Source organism: Pogoniulus pusillus, chromosome 5 (genome assembly GCF_015220805.1).
Source record: "Pogoniulus pusillus isolate bPogPus1 chromosome 5, bPogPus1.pri, whole genome shotgun sequence".
In the NCBI taxonomy this organism is placed as follows: domain Eukaryota; kingdom Metazoa; phylum Chordata; class Aves; order Piciformes; family Lybiidae; genus Pogoniulus; species Pogoniulus pusillus.
Window position 1 is genome coordinate 972,503 of NC_087268.1, and position 22,274 is coordinate 994,776.

The 22,274-nt window shown below is 47.0% G+C and overlaps 2 protein-coding genes and 1 long non-coding RNA gene across 3 annotated transcripts; 1 reads left to right on the forward strand and 2 right to left on the reverse strand.

Annotated features, from left to right (window-relative positions):
• Nucleotides 1-1,696: 1,696 nt before the first annotated feature.
• On the reverse strand, nt 1,697-10,630 carry MIX23 (mitochondrial matrix import factor 23). Its single transcript, XM_064142993.1, has 5 exons — nt 10,504-10,630; nt 9,241-9,366; nt 8,579-8,725; nt 4,553-4,612; nt 1,697-1,986 (listed from the first exon to the last, which is right to left on the reverse strand). Exons 1-5 carry the CDS (start codon nt 10,582-10,584, stop codon nt 1,936-1,938), a joined length of 465 nt encoding a protein of 154 aa, XP_063999063.1. The 5' UTR covers nt 10,585-10,630; the 3' UTR covers nt 1,697-1,935.
• A 48-nt stretch (nt 10,631-10,678) lies between these two features.
• FAM162A (family with sequence similarity 162 member A) lies at nt 10,679-20,592 on the forward strand. Its single transcript, XM_064142994.1, has 5 exons — nt 10,679-10,801; nt 11,911-12,036; nt 13,768-13,876; nt 16,828-16,936; nt 20,358-20,592. Exons 1-5 carry the CDS (start codon nt 10,786-10,788, stop codon nt 20,448-20,450), a joined length of 453 nt encoding a protein of 150 aa, XP_063999064.1. The 5' UTR covers nt 10,679-10,785; the 3' UTR covers nt 20,451-20,592.
• LOC135175200 (uncharacterized) lies at nt 11,125-14,805 on the reverse strand. Its single transcript, XR_010302284.1, has 2 exons — nt 14,563-14,805; nt 11,125-12,833 (listed from the first exon to the last, which is right to left on the reverse strand). It is a non-coding gene; the product is annotated as an uncharacterized LOC135175200 (long non-coding RNA).
• Nucleotides 20,593-22,274: the final 1,682 nt, after the last annotated feature.

Below are 22,274 nucleotides of genomic sequence, written 5' to 3' on the forward strand. Positions count from 1 at the left end.
CACATCCATTGATACAGGTCATTCTTCACAGCATCTGCTTAAGTGAAGAGGTTTTCTGGCAAAAGCTACCATCTGGATGGATAAAAGAAGAGAGTTACTAATTCTCATTCCAGGCTCTAGTTTCTACAGAGATACAATGCATGCTTAAATTCCAACAGTACTGACACCAACTCTACACACACTGCCAGAAGCTTCTACTATACAATGGCACAGAAGGAGAATTTCTCCCCACAGTTGCACACCCAAACCCTGGAGAGAACAAGTATTTTATACACCTGTATTAGAGAGGTCAGAATTGGCAGTACCAACTTTGAAAGCAAAACTGACTGTACTCAACATCTCATTAGTGGATGACCTCCTGTGGAAATTAGGTTGCTGGCAACTGAGCCTGCAGTCCTGAGCAGTATTTGCTTTCCATTAGGAGGATAAACAATCATAACAATTTAAGAGTTGAAGAAAAGACATGTTCTCTGCTTTTAGAGCTGCAGCTGAGCAATGAGAACAATCAGAGTGAGACAAGAGCTCCACCTAAAGTTCTGCTTAGAGCAGTTGCAGTACCTTCATGGGGAAAAAAGGGTTTAAATGTTAGGCTTTGCATCCTTCAAGACTTCACACTTTTTGTCTTTTTGAGAGCGAGGCAGAAGTGTGACAAAGTGATTCTCTTGCCTAAAAATAAAGGTCACCACATAGTTCAAGTCTTCAGTGGATGTAGAACTGGAAACCAGTGGATGCTACACAGATTTCTGCCAGCTTCCAGTTACATTCCTTCTCTTCTCACCTTCTCACCCCCTAGATATGCACAGCTTTTAGGGGTGTGAGAGTATAGACTCCACAGCTGTCACTGAATTCCATAGTATTTGCAGGACCTATCTTTAAGGCTCTGTTCAAGTTCAGTGGTTCTTAGAGACTAAATTTTAAGACATTAGTAAGTCTTAAGGGTATTACTGAGCAATAAAAGCAGCTGGCAACAAAGCAGACACTGTCATTTGACTAGAAGGCAATACAGAGTTTGTGAAAAATAAAGGTATGATTACAGCAATTCTGCTTTTCTGGTATTTACCCACTTTGAAATGCTGTTACTGCAGAGGTGTCGCATTGAAGCTCCCTAAGTACAAGAGTAGGGCCAGAATGGACAGGGTCAGGTATACAGAGCTGCTGTCTCCATTCAAAGGCAACTTGAGGCAATTTGCCTATGGAATTAATTTTAAAAGTTCAGAAGGAGGGACAGAACAGGGTCACTGGGTGGTTAACAGTCTCCTTCCCAAAGGAGAGACAGCTTCATCTCAAACCTGAACTGCTTTGAATTGACACCAAATTCCCTATTTAGAGAGAAAAAGAATTATATCATTTGATGAACACAGCTCCAAGGACAGCATGCAGCAGATGCTATCTGTGGGAACAACAGCAAACCAGCATCCACATGCAACCCTGAACCAAAGCTGCTCCTGTTGAGTAGCTCAGAACAATGCTGGCAGCTCCTGGCTTCCAGGGATGCTGAACCTACACATTTGCCATTTTGACTTCTTTTCCAATGTTAGATGATTCTCTGCACCAACCTACCATGTTCACTGACAGTTTAGCAGGATAGTAGTTCAGGGAGAGCCTTGTGCTCCCTGCTCATGGCTGGTTTTTACTGATTCTGCCCCTGCAGGACTGCTGGAAGCTGCACAAGGTGAAGAAAGATGCCAGTTCTGCATTCCATTTGAAAATTCTTTTAATACTATAAAACTCATTTGCTCAGGTAGTTTGTACAAAAGGTGATGAGTTCTTTTCTCTTGATTACAGGAAAATCATTTCAAACTTGTGTTTTCAGCTAAGTAGGTCCAAAACAAGACTGGGTTCTACTGGTTCTGGAGGGTCCCGACACAGCTCACCCAAAACCTCTTTCCAGTTTGGCTCTCCTGGTTATGGACCACTGATGGAAAAGACCTCACATCATTGACTCTTCGGAGGCTTGTAGTGAATTCGGCAACGCTCATTAAATACCTGAGACACCAAAACAGAAGAGCAAAAGTGGATCAGCCCCCACCCAGGAGGTGAGCAGACCTTCAGAGCTAGTTCAGGCAACTGTCTCTGCATGTAGCACCCATGCCAAGTTGCCCAGCCCTGCTGTACCAATAAATGGTACTTATGGAAGTACCTGTCTCTTTCCCTGTTTTCCTAGTGAATCCAAAGACTAAAGCCTGACACTGGGTGACTGCACACCACCAAGTGCTCCCCCTCAGATAAAGCAGCTCATAATCCTAGTAGTCTGTCATCATCATAGATGACTTTTCTTTAACAGAGAGAGGTAAATGATCAGTGAAAGGCTCTTGTCCCGTTAAACACAATCTGGCATTCAAATCTGGACGCTGTATTCTTCTCTTTGCTGAGCGAATGTATCTGACAGCGTTGTGACAGCTAAAGAGAGGTGCCAGGGCTGCTGGAAGCTGTGTTCTCACGTTTCAGTTCCCTGGCCGCAGGTGCAGATTCTGCAAAGGGCACACTGCTCTTGCCCCACTTCTGTCTGGCACCCACTCTGATAGAATTTAGCACAGGAAACTTGAGGCTGAAGCAGGCCGGGGCCATCCCTACACAGAAGACACTGAAGCGCTGGAGCGGGTCCAGAGGAGGGCAAGCAGGCTGGTGAAAGGGTCTGGAGGAGAGGACACGTGAGGTGCAGCTGAGGGAACTGGGGGTGTTCAGCTTGCAGAAAAGAAGGCTGAGGGGAGACCTTTGTACTCCCTACAGCTGTATGAAAGGAGACTGGAGCCAGGTGCGGGGGGTTAATCTCTTACACCTAGTAACAAGCGATAGGACAGGAGGAAATGGCCTCAAGTTGCACCAGGGGAGGTTTAGATTGGGTATTAGAAGAAATATTCACTGAAACCCCAAGGAGGTGGTCGAAGCCTCATCCCTGCCACCTGGAGGTGGTTAGAAGACACAGAAGTAATGCTGAGATAATGGCTTGGCTCAGTGGTCTTTTCCAACTGAAACAATTCTTTGCCTCTCTGACTGCTTACCCTAAGGAGGGTCAGTAAGCATGACTAGAGTCAGGCAGTCTGAATCAAAAGCACAACATGTAGGGTCACATCAAAGTTACAAGAGGTCTCTGCAATCTGTTTAACGTTTTGGCTCCGACTCTGTCCTGAAGAGCAGCACGAGCACCACCTAGCACCAAACTGAGGCAGTGCCAGTTAGGAGACTCTTCTAAGAGCAGGTTCTGCCAAGCTCTGTCCAGAGCCTTTTCAGATTCAAGTGTCTATCATCTTCAGCACGTCAAGTTTCACACACTCTCCACGGGCTTCACATGCAGGTGAGTGGTCTTGTAACTCTGGGCAAGTTATGCAGTACATTTGACATAAAGGTGTTCTTTTAAACCATATGGTCCTAGGATCTTCCACAGTCTACTTAGGTGCAGAACCTATGCAACTTCAGAGAAAACAGTGTCCTGCAGCATGTTTCAGCATTGCTTTTTAGCTACTTCTGAGTAATCTTCCACTCTTTTTCAAATTTACTTTAAGAAACAGACCTCTATTAGAAACTGCTTCATACAACAGAATATAGAAGTTATGATAGTTTCAATCTCACACAGACAGCCTGTCCCATATCATCAGCCCACCACATGCAATGGACACCTCTGACAGAGTTAAGGGTATGTAAATGTCTGAGAGCAGGTAGAAGTGTAGTAACACAGAGCCAAAGAATTCTGAGAAGGATTTAAATACTAAACCAAACTGCACCATTTTGTCTACACATCATCAGGTTTCTCCTTTCTGTCAAACTCTACAGCCTCTATAGGTCTCACTGGATGGCAGCATGGCCTGTCTGGGTGTCAGGCACTCCTCCCAGTTCTGTACCATCTGCAGTGACAGAATTGCAGTCACCTCAAAAGTCAAGCTTGGTGTTAACATCACTGTGTGACAAGACACCAACCTAGGCCCACCAATCCAGAGGCTGATGTGCCTTCGATTGATCCAGGAGAGCAATTAAAAGCCTTCTCTTGACATCAGGGAGCATCAAACCCAGCCTGCAGAAGCTCCATTAAGAAAAGGTTCAACTTCTACAGCCTCACCGACCTCTGGCCTCTGCCAAGAAGTGTGATCTGAACCAAAAATCCAGACCTGAAAGACTTCTCTTTCTGACATTGTTAGAGGCCCAGCAAAGCTTTTCAGACAGGGCCACCACAGGAACATCCTTAGACACAAGGAGAAAGAGATCAGGAAGGACTCACACAGTCCTTCATCTCCCCCAGTGCAACTGAAAAGCTTTGATCTTTGCATCCAGAACAGGAAAAATGAGCAACCCAAAACATTTCCCCCAGCACTGCAGATTCACAGATCATTAAGGGTTGGAAAGGTCACTCAAAGGTCATCTTGTCCAACCTCCCTGCAGTGAGCAGGGACACTTCTAACTAGATCAGGGCTGTATCAAGTCTGATCTTGAATGTCTACAGAGATGGAGTCTATTACCCTCACCTATTTTCTAGTCAATCTGCCTCATTGGGCACCAGTGCTACACATCCAGCACAGAACTGTTTGTTAGGACAGAACATTGTAGCTATGTTCAGTACCTTCCAGCTTCTGTCGTTTACCACTTCTTCAACATTCAGCTCCGACTGCATCAATTTCAACTGCAGAAAGCAACAGATAAAGAGGTTATTGGCAAACAGGCATCTCTGCAGCACTACCTCAGCAGTGGTAGTATCTACTACCACTGTATCTTTCTAAAGCACAACCTTGGTACCAGGTGCTGGCTCCCCTTTAAAAGTGCAAATTGAGGAGCATGATGTGCAGTCAGCCTGAAAGCCTGGACCTTCCCTGCAGCCAATACTCAGGGCAGACTCAAGTCTGCAAGGGCATGGTGAAGGCAGACTCACAATGCAAGCCTGGCAGAAGATGCTCCTGATTAGTAATGGCCTCAAGTTGCAACCAGGGGAAGTTAAGGTTGGATATTAGAAGAAACTTCTTTACTGAAAGGGCTCTCAAACACTAGAATAAGCTCCCCATGAAATGTGGTTGAATCCCCATCAGACTCAAAATGCAGACCTGGCAGAAGTTGCTCCTGATTACCAATGGCCTCAAGCTGCAACTAGAGGAGATTTAGGTTGAATATTAGAAAAGACTTAATCACTGAAACAGTTTATTCTGGAGGTGTTTACAGGATGCAGAGGTGTGCTGCTGAGGCACACTGTTTAGCATCAGACTTGGTAGAGTTAGATAATGGCTGGACTCGGTCTTAAAGGTTCTCTTCCAACCAAAACAATTTTATGATTCTAATGCTCCTTTCTTAAATATTGCCCATCAAGATTTGCTAATTATCTGATTACCATTAATGGCTTCAGAGGGAAAAATAACTGCACCTAACCCCAGCACTCAGTATAGGCAAAGCCAGAGCTAGGGTTAACTACAGCCTTGAGCTGTCGTTCTTCCACATGTGCATTGTTAGTCATACAGGGAGCTGGCAGCACAGCTGAGATCTGTTAAGCTGGCACTTAACACAGATTTCAGATTCTGGATTTAGAACTGAGATCATAAAGAGATCCTGTCCACTTCCTTTGATGCCTACTCTGAGCACTGACCAAAAAAGGGTCTGTGAGAACAGATCGCATATGTTTGTGCTAACTAGACTGGTTAGGATTTTCTGTCATCACAGAAGGACAGATCAGGTTCACACAAACAGAAAAGCTGAGGCAAGAACTACTACAATACACAGGTCCTGAGCACTTGTTTGATGGATGTGGCACTTGGTGCCATGGTCTAGCCTTGGGCACTGTGGTGAAGGGTTGGACTTGGTGATCTGTGAGGTCTCTTCCAACCTTGGTGATACTGTGATACTGTGACCCATCAGAAATGTAAGAATTGCTTTGCTAGAAATTCAAGGGGCAAGTGTGGTTGCTGTGTTCAGGGGACCTGCTGTCATTTGACCCTGTCACAAGGCCCTGGAGCAACATTAGGAGGTGCAAGAACCATCTGCCATTTTTGCCCATATTTAGGGTGCATTTTTGTGGTTGGAGGCTTTAACACAAGAGACTGTGGATCACAGTTTATCCATTTTACATACATGGTTCCAGAGCTGGTGAAAAACTGCAAGCCAGGACAGTAATTTCCCATTGGAATGGGCTGCCCAGGGAGGTGGTGGGGGCACCATCCCTGGAGGTCTTCAAGAAAAGACTGGATGAGGCACCTAGTGCCATGGTCTGGTTGACTGGATAGGGCTGGGTGCTAGGTTGGACTGGATGATCTTCGAGGTCCCTTCTAAGCTGGTTGATTCTATGGTTTTATTCAGTGACTGATTTTGGGCTCAGTAACTAAGTGATTGAAAAAAGCTGTCTCTGCAAACCAAACGTGGAGAAAATAATAAAGTACCACTCCAATTCCCACACCAAGATGGCTGCTTGTCCTTAAGTGAGGCTTTAAGGATACAATCACACTCCTGTTTCTTTAAATCTGAACTCAAGACAGACCACTTCTCTGAAAACTATAAACAGTTCATTCACTCAATGCCTGGGAAAAATCAGATGCTTGAGCTCGAATCATCCCCCCAGGAAGGCTCCTTCACTACAACTTGCATCAGCATCCCAGCACTCTTTGAAACAGGGGCTACAACAGGCTCCTTGAAAGCATTCAGACAAGTATCAGGAGGATGGAGGCAGGCTCTTCTCAGTGGTGTCCACTTGAATCATAGAATCAACCAGGTTGGAAGAGACCTCCAAGATCATCCAGTCCAACCTAGCACCCAGCCCTAGCCAGTCAACCAGACCATGGCACTAAGTGTCTCAGCCAGGCTTTTCTTGAACACCTCCAAGGACAGTGCCTCCACCACCTCCCTGGGCAGCCCATTCCAATGCCAATCACTCTCTCTGCCAACAACTTCCTCCTAACATCCAGCCTAGACCTACCCCGGCACAACTTGAGACTGTGTCCCCTTGTTCTGTTGCTGGTTGCCTGGGAGAAGAGACCACCTGGCTACAATGTCCCTTCAGGTAGTTGTAGACAGTAATAGCATCACCCCTGAGCCTCCTCTTCTCCAGGCTAAACAACCCCAGCTCCCTCAGCCTCTCCTCATAGGGTTTAAGTTCCAGGCCTTTCACCAGCTTTGTTGCCCTTCTCTGGACATGCTCGAGCACCTCAACATCTTTCTTTCTTGGGGCTACAGGCACAAACTCAAACACAGGAGGTTTCACATAAATTCTGGGAAATAACCTTCCTTTTGAAGGGGGCAGAGGCTTGGAACAGTCTGCCCAGAGAGGCTGTAGACTCTCTCTCTCTGGAGACATTTCAAACCTTCCTGGACATTTTCCTGTGGGATTTAGTCCAGGTGATCCTGCTCTAGCAGCGGGAGTGCCAGATGATCTAGTGGACTAGATGACCTTCAGAGGTCCCTTCCGATCCCTACCACTCTGATTCTGAGAAGTGAATTTTGAGACAGTTCAGCACTGCAAAATTTCAAGAGCCACCTCTTTGAGTCTTACAGTACTGCAGCAGGCAAAACTGCACCCAGGATACAGGGCCATATGCACCCACGTGTGTGATGGTGGGATTTCTGGCTTTTACAAGAACACACCATCACACTGCAAACTACCCTCTTAGAAAGCTCAGTTAGGGCAGTGCTCAACAGAGGAAGGCTGGTGGAACTGCTGAGCAAGCCAGACACACCTAGGCAGTGCATGTGAAAAAGCAGTAAGCAAGCAGTCTCATTTGGTGTGTGCTTCAAGCGACCACAAGACATACAGAACAGGTCTGGAAGAGAAATGAATGGAACAGTTCACATCCCTGCTCACCTCCACTCCTGAAGCTACACATGCAGTGCCCTTTGCCCTACAAAGGGAGCCCTGGAATGGAAACATGAACTTCTCCACTTCTGATACTTCTGTCTAGACCACCTCTGGTGAAGTGCCCTTTTCATGCAGAGGCCAGAAGGTTGAGAGGGCATTTGTATATTAGAATTCCTTATGTAAATCCTGAACATTATCTCACATCATCACAAGGTACTAAAAATTTATCTGAGGCATACTAAAGCTGGTTACATGGAATTCAAAATTCTCTGGCAGCTTCTTGTAGTGGACAAAAGCTCCAACCAACACCCTAAGTAAAAGCAATGCTTCTCAGGCTAACAGTGAAAAGTGACAGCTTTAAAGCCTTACAACTATAATGTGCAACAGACCTGCACAAAAGGCCTATTTCATTATTTGACAGTGTTCCCATATTGACACCTGCACTTGCTGCTTGCACACACACTAGTTATCATGGGGTCTCAGAATGGCAAATGAACCTTTAGGCCTTCTGAAGGGACCAAGCTAGCCCCAGGTGAGTTGTATGGTAGGTGCTGTTAGCGAAGGCTAGAGTCCCCCATGGGGAAGTACATGTTTTAACACGTAGTAGGACCTCTTAGGAAATGCTTCACTTGCAGGATAAAAACAGCACTCTCCTGAGGAGCTGGGGAAATGGTTCTCACAAACCCAGCCAACAGGAACCTCGGAGAAGACTGCCTTAATCAGGATCCACTTCAGGTTCTCTCCATTGCACTGGTCTTTCCACTTGAGAAAGACACACTCTTGGTCCTCTCTTAGTGAGGTCTATAAAGCCCCACCACTTACCTTTGTTTGTTCTTTCCTGAGTTGCTTTAATAATGCTACATCATCCTGGGCCTTTTCTCTCTCTTCTCTGAGAGTCTTCACTACACTGGATGTCTGAGCAATACAGTTTTTGATGATTCTCTCTCTGCTGGTGTGAGCATCCATCAACTAAGTGGGGAAAAGAAAGTCTCATCAGAGAACGAAAACCTTCAAGTTACATGTTAAAAGTGAGACTTTCTAAGGGGTTGCTGTGCCTACAGAAATTCCACTGATTCCACAATCCACATGTCAGAAACAACACCTGCTTTGAGCCACAGAGACCAACCTGATCAAAAGTCAAAGGCACACCCAAGGCAGAGTTTTACAACATAGCTCAAAACAACCCCATGCCAGCACCCATTTTTAAAAGCAAAAAGTGGCCTGAGCTAATGCCATCCACTGCAGCCTGAAGGACACCTTGAAGGATTGGTACTGAAGAACAAGTAAGTTTCCTGCGTGGTTTTAAATTGGGTAGCTGTAGCATGCATGGGGTTTAGCCACGTGGAGAAGCGGAACTTGCCAGTTACAGATACATAAAGCTTGAGATATGAAGTGTCTCCCTTAGAACCTGAGGATACTTTACTGGCCACTGCACCTAAAACAACACAGGAAGTGAGCTGAATGCTGAAGGAGTGCACACTCACAGACTGATAGAGTTCTTTACATGTCTGGCTGGCATCCACCTTGCCCACAAAGGAAGCTGTTGGGATTGTAGTGTTTAATTCATGGACGATTCTGTCATCAATTGTCCTCATCACCCTGAGCAACTCCTGTATAAAAAAGAGAAAAACGATAAAATTGCCTGTATCTCTGAGAAAAAAAAGACTACTGTTACTACTACAAAAAAAAAAAAAGATTCTTTTAATGTCCAACTGGGCAGACTGCTTACTGGCAGCCAAGGAAAACCTGCACCTGACACAAATGTTGTGATACTGGAAGGTGTCCACAGGAGGCTGACAAAGCTGTGAGGGGCCTGGAGCACAGCCCTGTGAGGAGAGGCTGAGGGAGCTGGGGGGGTGCAGCCTGCAGCAGAGGAGGCTCAGGGCAGAGCTCATTGCTGTCTGCAGCTGCCTGCAGGGAGGCTGTAGCCAGGTGGGGTTGGGCTCTGCTGCCAGGCACCCAGCAACAGAACAAGGGGACACAGTCTCAAGCTGTGCCAGGGGAGATCTAGGCTGGATGTTGTTAGGAAGTTGCTGTCAGAGAGAGTGATTGGCATTGGAATGGGCTGCCCAGGGAGGTGGTGGTGTGGCTGTGCCTGGAGGTGTTGAAGCCAAGCCTGGCTGGGGCACTTAGTGCCATGGTCTGGTTGATTGGGCAGGGCTGGGTGCTAGGTTGGGCTGGATGAGCTTGGAGCTCTCTTCCAGCCTGGCTGATTTTATGACTCTACAACAGTTTCGAGTACGTGCTACAAACCGGCAGGAAAGGTCTGCGGCGGCGTGGGGGGAACTAACGTCCCCTCGGAGCCACCCCCAGCCCTACCCGCAGGGCGGCCGGGCCCTGCTGGCAGTGGTTCCCCTCGCCAGGCGCTACCGCGCTCCCCACAGGGCGGACTGCCCCTGGAGAAGGCCTGGGGCACGCTTCTGGGCGGGAAAGCTGGGCACAACCTGCGCTCATTCCAGTCGAATATTCCACCTTCTGCGGGGCAAGGAAAGAGAAGCCAGGCAGGCTCCGCCGCCTCCGCCGGCCCGCAGGCTCGCTCACGGCCGCTGCTCCTGCCCGCCCCACTAAACGGCCTGGGGGTGCTCACGGAGACCAACCGACCGCGGGCTCTGCCCGGCCCGGCGAGGGCTCCTCCTGCCCCGCCGCCGGCCGGAGGGCACCAGACCGAGGGCGAAGCGAGGGCGGCCGCCTCCCTTCCCCTCGGCACGGCTGCGGGCAGAGCTGGCCTCCCGCGCCCCGCCGCTTACCTGGAACTCGGCGAAGTCCTCGCAGGTGGCCGCCGCGCCGGGCGCCGCCATAGCGCAGAGGCCGGGGACAGCGCGGCCCATGCAGCAGGAGGCGGGCCGGGGAGCGGGCCGGGCCGGGCCCCGCCAGCCTGCGCCGCCTCCAGCCACGGGCGGGCTCTGCGGCCGCACCGCCGCCGTCACGGCCGCACCGCCCAGAGGCGGCCCCAAGCGGCGGCGCGGCGGTCGCGGGCCCTGCGCTCCGCGGTGACATTGAGGGGATCCGGCCGAGGCCAAGGCTGAGCTATGTGGGGCCACGCTGGTGAGTGACTGCTCCGAGAAGGGACCGAGGGGCAGGGGCCGGCTCGCCGACCGATGCGCTCTTTCCCCGGCGAGGCGGCGGTGCTGGTGCCGGGCCGCTGCGGGCGCCGGGCCCCGTGCGGTGCAGGGCGCAGCGGGAGTCCCGTCGGGCGGCGCTGGCCTGCCTGCGGGCCGGGCGCGGGAGGCGCTGCCGGTCCTGCCGACGGCGGGAGAGCTTGGCGCCCCTGGGCCCCAGGCTGCTCCGGAACACGGCGGCGGCTGCGGCCTCTCCTCCTCCTCTCAGCACCTTGGAAGAGATGGGTTTTGTTGAAGGAACATCGCCCATAAGTGTGAACGTTGTTTTATGTATGACTAGAACGTAAAAGGCAACTCTGAGTTCTTCCTCATGGGAGAGACATTTTCAGTCCGTTTAAACGAGAGAAAAATTTCCGTTTGTAAACTTGCCTGTCAGAGGTGGGTGGGGGGAGGCCCCCTCCGGTTTTCTTTTCACCCTCGGTAAGGCTGTGACAAGATTGGAGGAGCGCTGGGGTGCGGTCCTGGAAAGAGCACTGCCCGAAGGACCTGAAACGCCTTGATAGATGACTGCCTTAAAACTGCGATGTACATAATGCTTTAGAAGTTGCTTCTAACTGTGGCCTTGCGTGCCTGTTTTGCTGAGTAAGGCTCAGCAGGTATGCTCCAGTCGTAGTTTACAGGTGAGATTTAATTTCTTTGGTGGATTCTGTTACAACTCAGTGCAGTGCCTCTTGCATGTTAGATTTCTACCTGTTGTCACAGAATCAGCCAGGTTGCAAGAGACCTCCAAGCTCATCCAGTCCAGCCTAGCACCCAGCCCTGGCCAGTCAACCAGACCATGGCACTAAGTGCCTCATTCAGTCTTTGCATAGAATCAGCCAGGTTGGAAGAGAGCTCCAAGCTCATCCAGTCCAACCTAGCACCCAGCCCTGGCCAATCAACCAGACCATGGCGCTGAGTGCCTCCTCCAGTCTTTTTCTGCACACCTCCAGGGATGGTGACTCCCCAGACACTTTAATTTAAAAGCTACTGTTCTCATTTTCAACTATCCTGAGTTAGATTTGACCCCTTTGTTTCCTCTGCTTTCTTTTCCAGACAGGGCTGTTAAACTTCTGGGAAGAAATATTCCCTCAGTACTGAGGATGACTAAAGAAGTGCATCCAAAGATAAGCAGAAGGCTTTGCATTAAACCCCAGGAGGAAAGTCATCTTCGGCCAAAAAGTAAGAGTTCTTTATAATGACCACACTGTGTTTTGTGCTACAAAGTACTTCAATATCCAGGCTGCAACCATCTGAATAGAGATTTAGCTGACATAGGTGCTAGTAGCCATGATTTTTTGTGAGGGAATTCCGACTTTTAAGCTGAAAAACTGAGCATTAAATTTAACTGCAAACCCTTGGACTTTTAGGAAAGCCACGTGTAATTTCTCTTGCTTCCTCTGGTCCTGTCCTTTGCTACTAGGGCAAAGAGACCAACACCCACCTCACTACAGCCTCCTTTCAGGGAGTTGTAGAGAGTGAGAAAGTTTCCACTCAGCTTCCTCTTCCCCAGATGAAACAACTCAAGTTTTCTCAGCCTCTCCTCACAAGACCTGCTCTCCAGACCCTTCACCAGATTCATTGCCCCTCTGTGGACCTGCTCCAGCACCTTGATGTTCTTGTAGTGAGGGCCCCTAAACTGAATCCAGGATTCAAGATGTGGCCTCACCAGCGCCGAGTCTGGGGGAACAATCACTTCTGTGGTCCTGTTGGTCACACTATGCCTGATACAGGCCAGGGTGCTGTTGGCCTTCTTGGCCACCTGGACACATGCTGGCTCCATAGCTGTGGTTATCCTTAGCCATTTTCACAGAATCAAGAATGTTAAGGGCTGGAAGGGACCTCTGAAGACAACGTAGTACAGTCCAAGTTCAATCTTGATTGAGTAAACGACACAGGAACACATGCAGGCAGCTTTTGAAAGTTTCCGGAGGAGACTCCACAGCCTCTCTGGGGAGCTCATTTCACTGTTCTGCCACCTTGAAAAGGGGAAAAAAATCCTGATGTTTACATGAAACCTCCCACATTCAACTCAAAGTGCTGGAGTCAGTTTTCTACAGTGACACAGTAACACTTTTGTGCTGGTCTATGTTCCTAGTCATTGCTAGCAGTGCCGTTTCCCTTTGTGACTTAATACTGTTTTGCCAAAAGCTCAGTGAAACCCTGAGGACTTAGACCTCATCAATAACGATTTGGGTAGACTGTCATTTGTACATGAACTGAAATTGCTTCCTGGTTGTGTACACTGGGTTTCACTGGCCACCTCAGTAACTCAGGATTCTGAAGCCCTGTGGCTCTTCCTGCTTAGCCTTCTTTATATTTCTGAGTAATTTAGTGTTGCCAACAAACTATGTATCCACCTAACTTCCTCTGGTTGTTTATGTCTTACTATTAGAAGGGTCTAATCTTTGCCTGTGGTTATTGGCTTGTTTATACTTCCAGACAAGTGAGGGATGTCTTGGTAGTGTTAGGTAGTGGTTAGAATTGGTGATTCTAAAAGTCTTTTCCAATCAAAACAATTCTCTAGTTCTGCAGAGAGCACATTACCACAGAAATACTGAGCTCAGACTTTTACAAGCCCTGCTGATGCCTCTGAGCACAAACACCAAAATGGAATCAAAACCCTCCTGATATTCTAACCCCTCCTGATGTTTGATGCCCCTGGCATCTTTTCCACCAGTTATGGCCTTACTGTGTGTATTTAAACTGAGCACTTCTGTTCCATTGGTCTAAATTCCTCCAACAGTTCAATATTTATCTCTCTCCTAACCAGAATGATTCTCTGATTCTATTCTATAAGATTCTGCATTGCTCAGTCAAACTGGATTCATTCCAGCTGTGGCACTTCAGCTTCTCTGACTGTTGTTTCTGGTAGTTTTTTGTGCATTGTGTTGTTTGCTTTGTTTTTTTTAGGTACATCTACTTTGAGGGTGCCTGGACACAAGCCAACAGACTGGGAGAAGAGATTTTTGTTGTGGGCAGGCAATTTCAAAAGGCCAGAGGATATACCAGAGACAGTGTCGTAAGTGTCAGTTTTGAGGTTGTACAGGAGACGTTGTTGTCTGCACAGGATTAACTTCCTTGAATGCAGCTCCAGTATATCTTCTCTTAGATGGGTTTTCATTCAGAGCTGAAAATCTTTACACTGCTGTGTTTGGTGTATTGTCTTGTAGATGAGATGGCCTCAGCAGTTCTGTATTGCTGAGATAATATATCCCTTTGACTTTTTTCTGAGGGGATCACCCTCTGAAACCCCTGTTTCATTATAAAAGTATCATTAATCAGTTAATTTTTGCTCCTCTCTTGCAATCAAAAATGCAGTGTAAGGCTTTTTCAGTCTTTTTCTTCACATGCCAGCTTCCCATTCTGAAATTTTCACAGTACAGCTACAGAGTAACTGCAGCTTATTTGAAATAGTTATTAATGGATGTCAAAGTTGTGGGCCAACTTTCTTTACTCCTGGAATTTAAAGTAAAAGACGGTAGAAAGCTCCCTGAAAAACACCTATCTACTCAAAATTCTCCTGTTGGGTGTCCGAATGTCGGTGTGTAAAAAGTAGAAAATAAAACTGGGTGTTACAGTTTGCCTCTCTATAATCAAAATCAAATATATCAACAACAGGCAATTACTAGTTCAGAAAATACTCCTTGTCATAAGGTAATTATCTTTCAAAACACATTTGTAATGCTCTTAACTGTCTGTACTTACTGGAATTAAAAAGCCACAGCAAATCTTGCACTTCTTGCACAAGGAAGCCACTGAGCAAAGATGGGCCAAGAGCTGATCTTTAAAGATAGCCTGTGAGAAGAGCAGTGATCGGTCTGGAGCACAGGTCTTGCGAGGAACAGCTCAGGGAACGGGGCTGTTCAGGCTGAAGGAGGCAGAGGGGAACCCTCCTTGCTCTCTGCAGCTTCCTGAACGGAGGCTAGAACTAGATGAGGATCAATCTCTTCTCCCTGGTAAGAAGACAGAGAGGAAATGGCCGCAAGTTGCACCATGAGAGGTTTAGGCTGGACATCAAAGAAACTTCTTTATTGAAAGGGTTCTCAATACACTGGAATAGGCTCCCCAGGAAGGTGGTTGAGTCCCCATCACTGGAGGTGCTTAAGAGGCACAGATCTGGTGTTAAGGGACATGGTTTGGCACCAGCCTTGGTAGAGTTAGAGAATGGCTGGACTTTATGATCTTAAAGGTCTTTTCCAACCCCAATTCTATGATTTTAGTTGTTTGGATGCACCAGATGGGAATTGAAAATCCTCTCATGTATCTTTTTATTCTATCACAAAGGATAAGCTGCTTAAAATTAATTCAGTTATGTATTCAATATTTTTTCTTCAGGTTACATTTGAAACCCACAAAGGTGTAAATTATTAACACCTACTAAACAGTCAGTTCATATCTTTTTGCATACCAAGGACTTGATATAAGTGTTCTTAAGAAAACTGAGCAGAGGGAGCAATTTCAGTGGCTTACTGAAAAGACAAAAGCAACTTCTGGTAAAAGTAGTTTTGGCAGTGCAGAGGAAGTTCTTGATTCTGATTAGGCAAGTAGTTCAGACAAAGCTAAGAAGATGACTGGGAGCTAGAAAAAACACAACTTTGTCTGTACTGAGCTGAATTAAAAGTGGCTGGTAAGGGCTTGTAGAACTAAGTGGCCTTGCAAGGTGTGGTGGGCAGAAGTAAATCATGGTTTAAATAAATTCAGTGCTCAAAATCAGTGTTTAAAGTGCTAACTGTGTTCAAGTAACTATGTTTTCCCTCTTGTAAATTCTAACACTGCTACAGTACTTTTAAATGTGCTAATAAAGTTTTAAATCCCTACCCCTGTGCATTTTGGCTTACCTGGAGCCTGTGCCCTAGCTGTTTTTCCCAGGTTATTAGAAAAACAAAGTAAGAAGCTATCAACCTAACCCACACAAACCCAAACCAAACACCACCCCCCCAGTTAAGTGTCCAAAGCTCTCTTCACTTCTTGGGTCTCAATTGATTTACTACATTGAACTCTTGTGGATCCTTCAGGATCCTTTTTTTTTTCTCTAAGTACAAAGGTCAAAAAGGTACAGAAGATTTTATAGAGGTGCACTGGTAATTTCCCAGCCCCATTAAATCCACTATCCATCTATGCTTGTTTGATACCTTCCCTCATCACACCATGCTGCTTTTTCTTCCTGTAATTTTATAATGTGCCACATTTAATCAGTGAGAATATCAGACCTGCTTAAGGGAGGAGTCAACTGCTCTAAGTTCTTCAAGGAGTGTTAAATATGTAGGGTCTCTCTGTTGTCATGGAAAGGCAGGTCTAAAAGCATTATGCTTCATTACACATTAGGGTAGGGTGTCCCTGCCCATGGGAGGAGGGTTGGAACTAGATGATCCTTGTGGTCCCTTCCAAACCTGACTGATTCTGTGATCAGTGTCTCCAATAAGAACTTTTAAATGTGCTGTAACAGATGCCTTTTGTGTTGAATCATCTGTGGAGTTCAACCAGCTAAATTGTTTTAACTGAGCATGTATACAGCTGGAAGACTTTACTATCTGGCACCCTTCTTGTGGAAAATGTCTGGGTTTTAAAAGGTAAGAGTGACCAGACAACGGGTTTCCCAAAGTCATAGTAAAGCTAGCAGTGGGGTTAGCTAAGCCTCCTAAAATCAAAGAAACAAATTAATGAGTGCTCTGTCTGAAGCTTACAATCTCCTATGCCTCCTCAGAAAAACAGATTAGTCTAAGACTATTTGCTCCAACAGGTAACCATGGTCTTTTACAAAGCCCTCTTCAGAATTGTGAGAGGAACCATCTTGGTGACACAGCATCTCCTGAGACAGCCTTTCCCATTCCTGTCAACCCTTTTTGTGAGCAAAGGCAACTACTGTTGGAGTTAGGTAGAACTGCATAGACAGCATGCTAGGATAAATTAAACAATTGGCCAGAGGATTGATTTGGGTCTCTGATAATGAGTTGCTCTTTGTTTCTTGAGGATTGAAACAATCAGAGCGGCAAAGACAACGCTGCGTGTGAAGTTCAGCTACGTGATGATTGCCTTGACAGTAGTGGGATGTATAATCATGGTGATCAGAGGGAAGCAGGTAAGTGCAGAGTTTTGGCTGGTAAGTGCAAATCCATCCTCATGTAAATTCTCCTCAGTTCCTTCTGTGGGCTGTCAGTATGTCTTGTTTGGGGGTTGGTTCTGTTTTTTCATGTGATCATTGAGCAAAAAGGACCCTGGTCGATTCATTCTCAGGTCAGAGAAGGGTGATGGCACTGCTGGCTGCATCTGCTTCCTTTACAACGACTAAATAAAGTACTTTTTCTCAAGGTAACACTAAATTTTAGCTTGTTCTGCTTTAACTCATTCATTGTAGTGATAGGCTGTGAGATGCTGAAAGGAAAGAACATCTTCTGTATCTGGCAGGCAGGTAAATGCTCTGTGGGCCAGCAGGGCCCATACAGTGACTTCAGGGAGTGATTACAAATCCTCCTACACACTGCATCACTCACAGAATCAATACAATTGAGTATACTTCTCCAGACAGAATAAATCATGGGATCAGAGTAATTTCAGTTGGGAAAAGACCTTTAAAACCAAAATCTGACCAACAACCCAACACCACCATGGCCATTAAACCACGTCCCAAAGTGCCATGTCTAAACACTTGTTAAAACCTCCAGGGATGGGGACTCTACCACTTCCTTAGGGAAAATGTTCCAATGTCTGAGCATTAGTTCAGGATTTTTTCCCAAGATGCAATCTAAGCCTCCCCTGGCACAATTTCAGGCCATTTCCTCTCATTCTATCACCTGATACTAGGGAGAAGAGATCAACACCACCTCCCTCTAACCTCCTTGCAGTCAGTGAGAGGGAGCAAGGTCTCCCCTCAGCCTTCTTCAGACTAAAGAATCCCAGTTCCCTCTGACACTCCTCACAAGATTGGTTCTTTAGACACTTCACCAGCTTTTTTGCCCTTCTTTGGACATGCTCCAGCACCTCAATGTCTTTCTTACAGTGAGGTCTCCAAAACTGAACCCAAGACTAAACATGTGGCCTCACCAGTGCTAGGTCCAGGAGAACAGTCCCTTCCCTGGTCACACCATTCCTGATGCAGGTCAGGATACTGTTGGCCTTCTTGGACACCTGGACACACTGCTAGCTCATCTTCATCTGGCTGCCAATCAACATCCCCAGATTTTTCTCTGCTGGGCAGCTTTCCAGCCACTCTTCCTCAAGCATGGAACATTCATGGCATTGTGGTGACTCACATGCAGGATCTGGCACTTGGTCTTGTTGAATCTTATACAGTTGGCCTCGGTCCACTGATCCAGCCTGTCCAGGTTCCTCTGCAGAGCTTTCCCAACTCCATATCATCACTCTCTCACAGCTTACTGTCAGCTGCAGAGTTACTGGGGAAGCACTTGGCTCCCTTGTCCAGAAGAGGAGGCTCAGGGGTGACCTCATTGCTGTCTACAACTAGCTGAAGGGAGGCTGTAGCCAGGTGGGGTTGGGCTCTGCTGCCAGGCACCCAGCAACAGAACAAGGGGACAGAGTCTCAAGTTGTGCCAGGGGAGGTCTAGGCTGGATGTTAGGAGGAAGTTGTTGGCAGAGAGAGTGATTGGCATTGGAATGGGCTGCCCAGGGAGGTGGTGGAGTCAGTCCCTGCAGGTGTTGAAGCCAAGCCTGGCTAAGGCACTTAGTGCCATGGTCTGGTTGACTGGCCGGGGCTGGGTGCTCGTGTGGACTGGATGAGCTGGGAGGTCTCTTCCAACTTCATTGATTCTATATGAAACAAGACTGGCCTCAAAACAGCCGCAGGGAAGACTACTTGTGACCATTCTCAAGTCTTGTAAAGAGTGAGGAGATGGTCAGTGCTAGGTCATTATTTAAGTGCATTAGAAAACAGTATTTCTCTGGTGTGGATGTGATACATTTCCCAAACCACTGCTGAATCCAAAAGCTATTTAATAGAAAAGCTCTTGCCTAGAATTTGGCAAAGAAGTGCAGCATGTGGCAGAATTAGGTCTGTGATTTGTATCTTATGGAGATTCCCAGGTGCAAAGGTCTGAGACTCCAAGTGCAGCAAAGGTTAGTCATGCTTTAACTGCTTGTGGCTTTTAACATTGGAGGTAAAGTATTAACTCCCAGGTACTTCCGTAAGGAAGCAAGGAGTGCTTTTGTGTGTACCAAAGCCTCTGGCTGCAGCACTGATGCCAAGGAATGGGAATACAATCTGTGCAGCTGATTGTGATGTTACTTTGGACAAGTCAGAGTGGTAGCAGAACCACAGTCCACTATGTTCTTCTAAGGATGACTGGAAGCAAAAAACCCTAAGCTTAAAGAACCTGTGGGGCCAGAGCCTTATCTCTCTGGTGTCCTTCTGTCAAGTAGTTCTGGTAACAATGTTCAGGTCTCATTCCATGGAGTACTCAGTGTTCTAGAGAAACCCTAACACTAGGCTGGAGGTGTCAAGTGACACTGCTGTCAGCATTTGCCTATCAAAATGCACATGGCACTCAAAATTCATTTCAGAAATGAATCAATCTCAAGACAAATTTCAGCATTCTGAAATCAAGCAGTGAAAGGTTATCCCTGACTTTTAGCAGGAGAGACCAAACACTGACAATTCCCAGTATACATTTTCCTCTTACCCTGGAGTAGTATGAATGCAGACACTGCAAAGAGCTGCACAGCTGCTTCGGGACCACTGTTTTCACAGCAGCTGGAGTCTCTTATCACAGAATCAGACTGGTAGGGGTTGGAAGGCACCTCTGAAGATGTAGTCCAATGCCCAGCTAAGTCAGGTTGCAGAGGAATGCATCCAGGTGGGTTCTGAGTCTCCAGAGACTGATATCCCACAAGCTCTCTGGGCAGCCAGGTCCAGTGTTCCATCACCCTCAAAGGAAGGAAGATTTTCCTTAAAACAAAACCCTCTGGGTTCCAGGTTGTGCCCATTTTCCCTTGTCCTATCACTGGGCACCACTGCAAAGAGCCTGGCCCCATCCTCTTGACTTAATCACAGAAAATGTCGTTGGAAGAGACCTCTAAGATCATCCAGTCCAGCCCACACTCTAGCACTGAAAGGCCAACGCTAAACCCAGTCCCCAAGTGCCAGGCCTACCTGCTGCTTAACACCCCCAGGGATGGTGATTCCACCACTGCCCTGGGCAGACCATTCCAATGTTTGATAACCCTTTCAGTGAAGAAGTATTTCCTAATATCCAGCCTGAACCTCCTCTCATGCAGCCTGCAACCATTTCCTTATGTTTTTTTCCAGTACCTGCCTTGTGAAGACCAGAGATTAGTAATAAATACTGACCAGAAGTGCAGAATATCTCTTCCTAGTGCCCTAACAAAGGGGTTTAATTTATTCCCAGAAAAGTAATCAGTTTAAGCCAAAACACTCTCTGGGAGCTTTATTTTCACAGAACTATGCTTTGGTAAGGCTAGACCAGCTATGCCAACGAGTCTCCTCTCTGTGTGCTTTGGGTGATCTTGCCTTTCTCATGCTGTTGCAGGCTGTAAAAAGGCATGAGACTCTTACCAGCATAAACTTGGAGAAGAAAGCTCAGTGGAGAGAGGAAGCTACTCAGAGTACAGCTGCTAAATGAGACCAAGGACTGGGGAAGAAAAGCTGAGCCCTTTCCAGGCCTGGAGGAGGATACAGTCACATCTTTCCTGCATACTCGGTACCTTCTTGTTGAAGAAAAAATGTAATCAATAAAAGCAGAGAGGCCTATTTTCTTTTCCTAACAGTGTCCCCTTCACTCCACACTCTCTTCTTTGTGCTTAGTGGAACAGGACAAGTGAGCAAACTAGACAAAGCAAGTACTTGTTTCCCCTATTCACTGTGCAGTAGACTAAGCACCTTTTAAATGACCACAGGATCTGTGCCTGCAGTGTTGATGCTAAGTTCCTTTACAAAGCCTTATGCTCTTACTTGCACTTAAAAAGGAGGCAGAGCAGAGAGAAATGGCATTCCAGAGAAGCAGTGTGTTGCAGATGACAGCACAGTGGTTTTTTTAGTCCAAGCTTAAGGAACATAAATGACTAGAAGAATACTGAGCAACAGCTTCAAACTGTGTGGTCAGATTTGCTAGAGGCAGGTATAAGAAAGCCTATCAGATGTTTCTGCTGCTCAGCTCTTTCTTCCAAACTTCACCAGAGAACCACTGAATCATTTTAGTTGGAAAAGACCTTAAAGATTTAAGTCTAACCATTATCAACTCCACCAAGTCTGGTGCTGAACCATGTCTCTCAGTACCACATCTCTGTCTTTGAAACACCTCCAGGGATGGGGCTTCAGCCACCTCCACGGGGAGTCTGTTGCAGTGGTTGAGATCCCAGTTCAGTGAGTAAGTTTCTTTTCATAGCCAAGCTAATCACCCCCTCCTTACTTGGTGCAATGCATGGGTTTGGCAGATGAATTTCTGAACTTCTGACAGTGGCAGGCAGATTCACAGGTTCTCTTTGTGATTGTTTTTCCTGCTTTTTGTTGTACTAACAAACACTACTGCCAAATAAATTAAAAGCCCTTTAAAAATGCAGGATGCATCTTGTTTTTAGACCTAGAAAAGAGAAGCAATGAGATACTCAGTGCAGTCCATGCTTCAGTGTTTCAGGTCATCGTCCAGAGAAACTTGTGATTTGATCTGTGCGTGGTGATGGCAGAGTGTTCAGAAATTATCCTTCTCTCAACAAGCAACTCTGTCCACTCTGGGGCAAAACTGGCCAGTACCTCACCTAGTTTTGGCATCATAGAATGGTAGGGGTTGGAAGGGAACTCTGAAAATACACAGTCCAATCCCCCTGCCAGAGCAGCATCACCCAGAGGAAATCACACAGGAACAAGTTCAGGCAGGTTTGGAATGTCTCCAGAGAAGGAAAACTCCACAGCCTCTCTGGGCAGCCTGGTCCAGTGCTCTGCCACCATCAAAAAAGGAGTCCTTCCTTACTGTTACATAGAACACCCTGGGTTTGTGCCCGCTGGCCCTTGTCCTGTCCCTGGAAACCCCTGAGAAGCTCCATCCTCCTGACACTCTCACCCTTTAGATGGTGACAGTCACTAAGGAGATCTTTCCTTAGTCTCTTCCAGAGTCCCCAGGTCTCTCAGCCTTTCCTTGTAAGGTAGATGTTCCAGTCCCTTCAGCATCTTGGTTGCTCTCTGCTGGACTTGCTCCAGTAGTTTCTTGAAGTGAGAAGCCCAAAATTGGACAAAGTACTCCAGATGAGGCCTCTGCAGGTCAGAATAAAGGGGGGGACAACCTCCCTCAACCTGCTAATCATACTCAGTGCAGCCCAGGATGCCACTGGCCTTCTTGGCCACGAGGGCACCTTTCTAGATCATGGGCAACTTACTGTCTGATCAGCATTCCCAGGTCCTCCAGAGCTGCTTTCCATCAGGTCAAAGCTCTAACCTGTACTGGTGCAGGGGA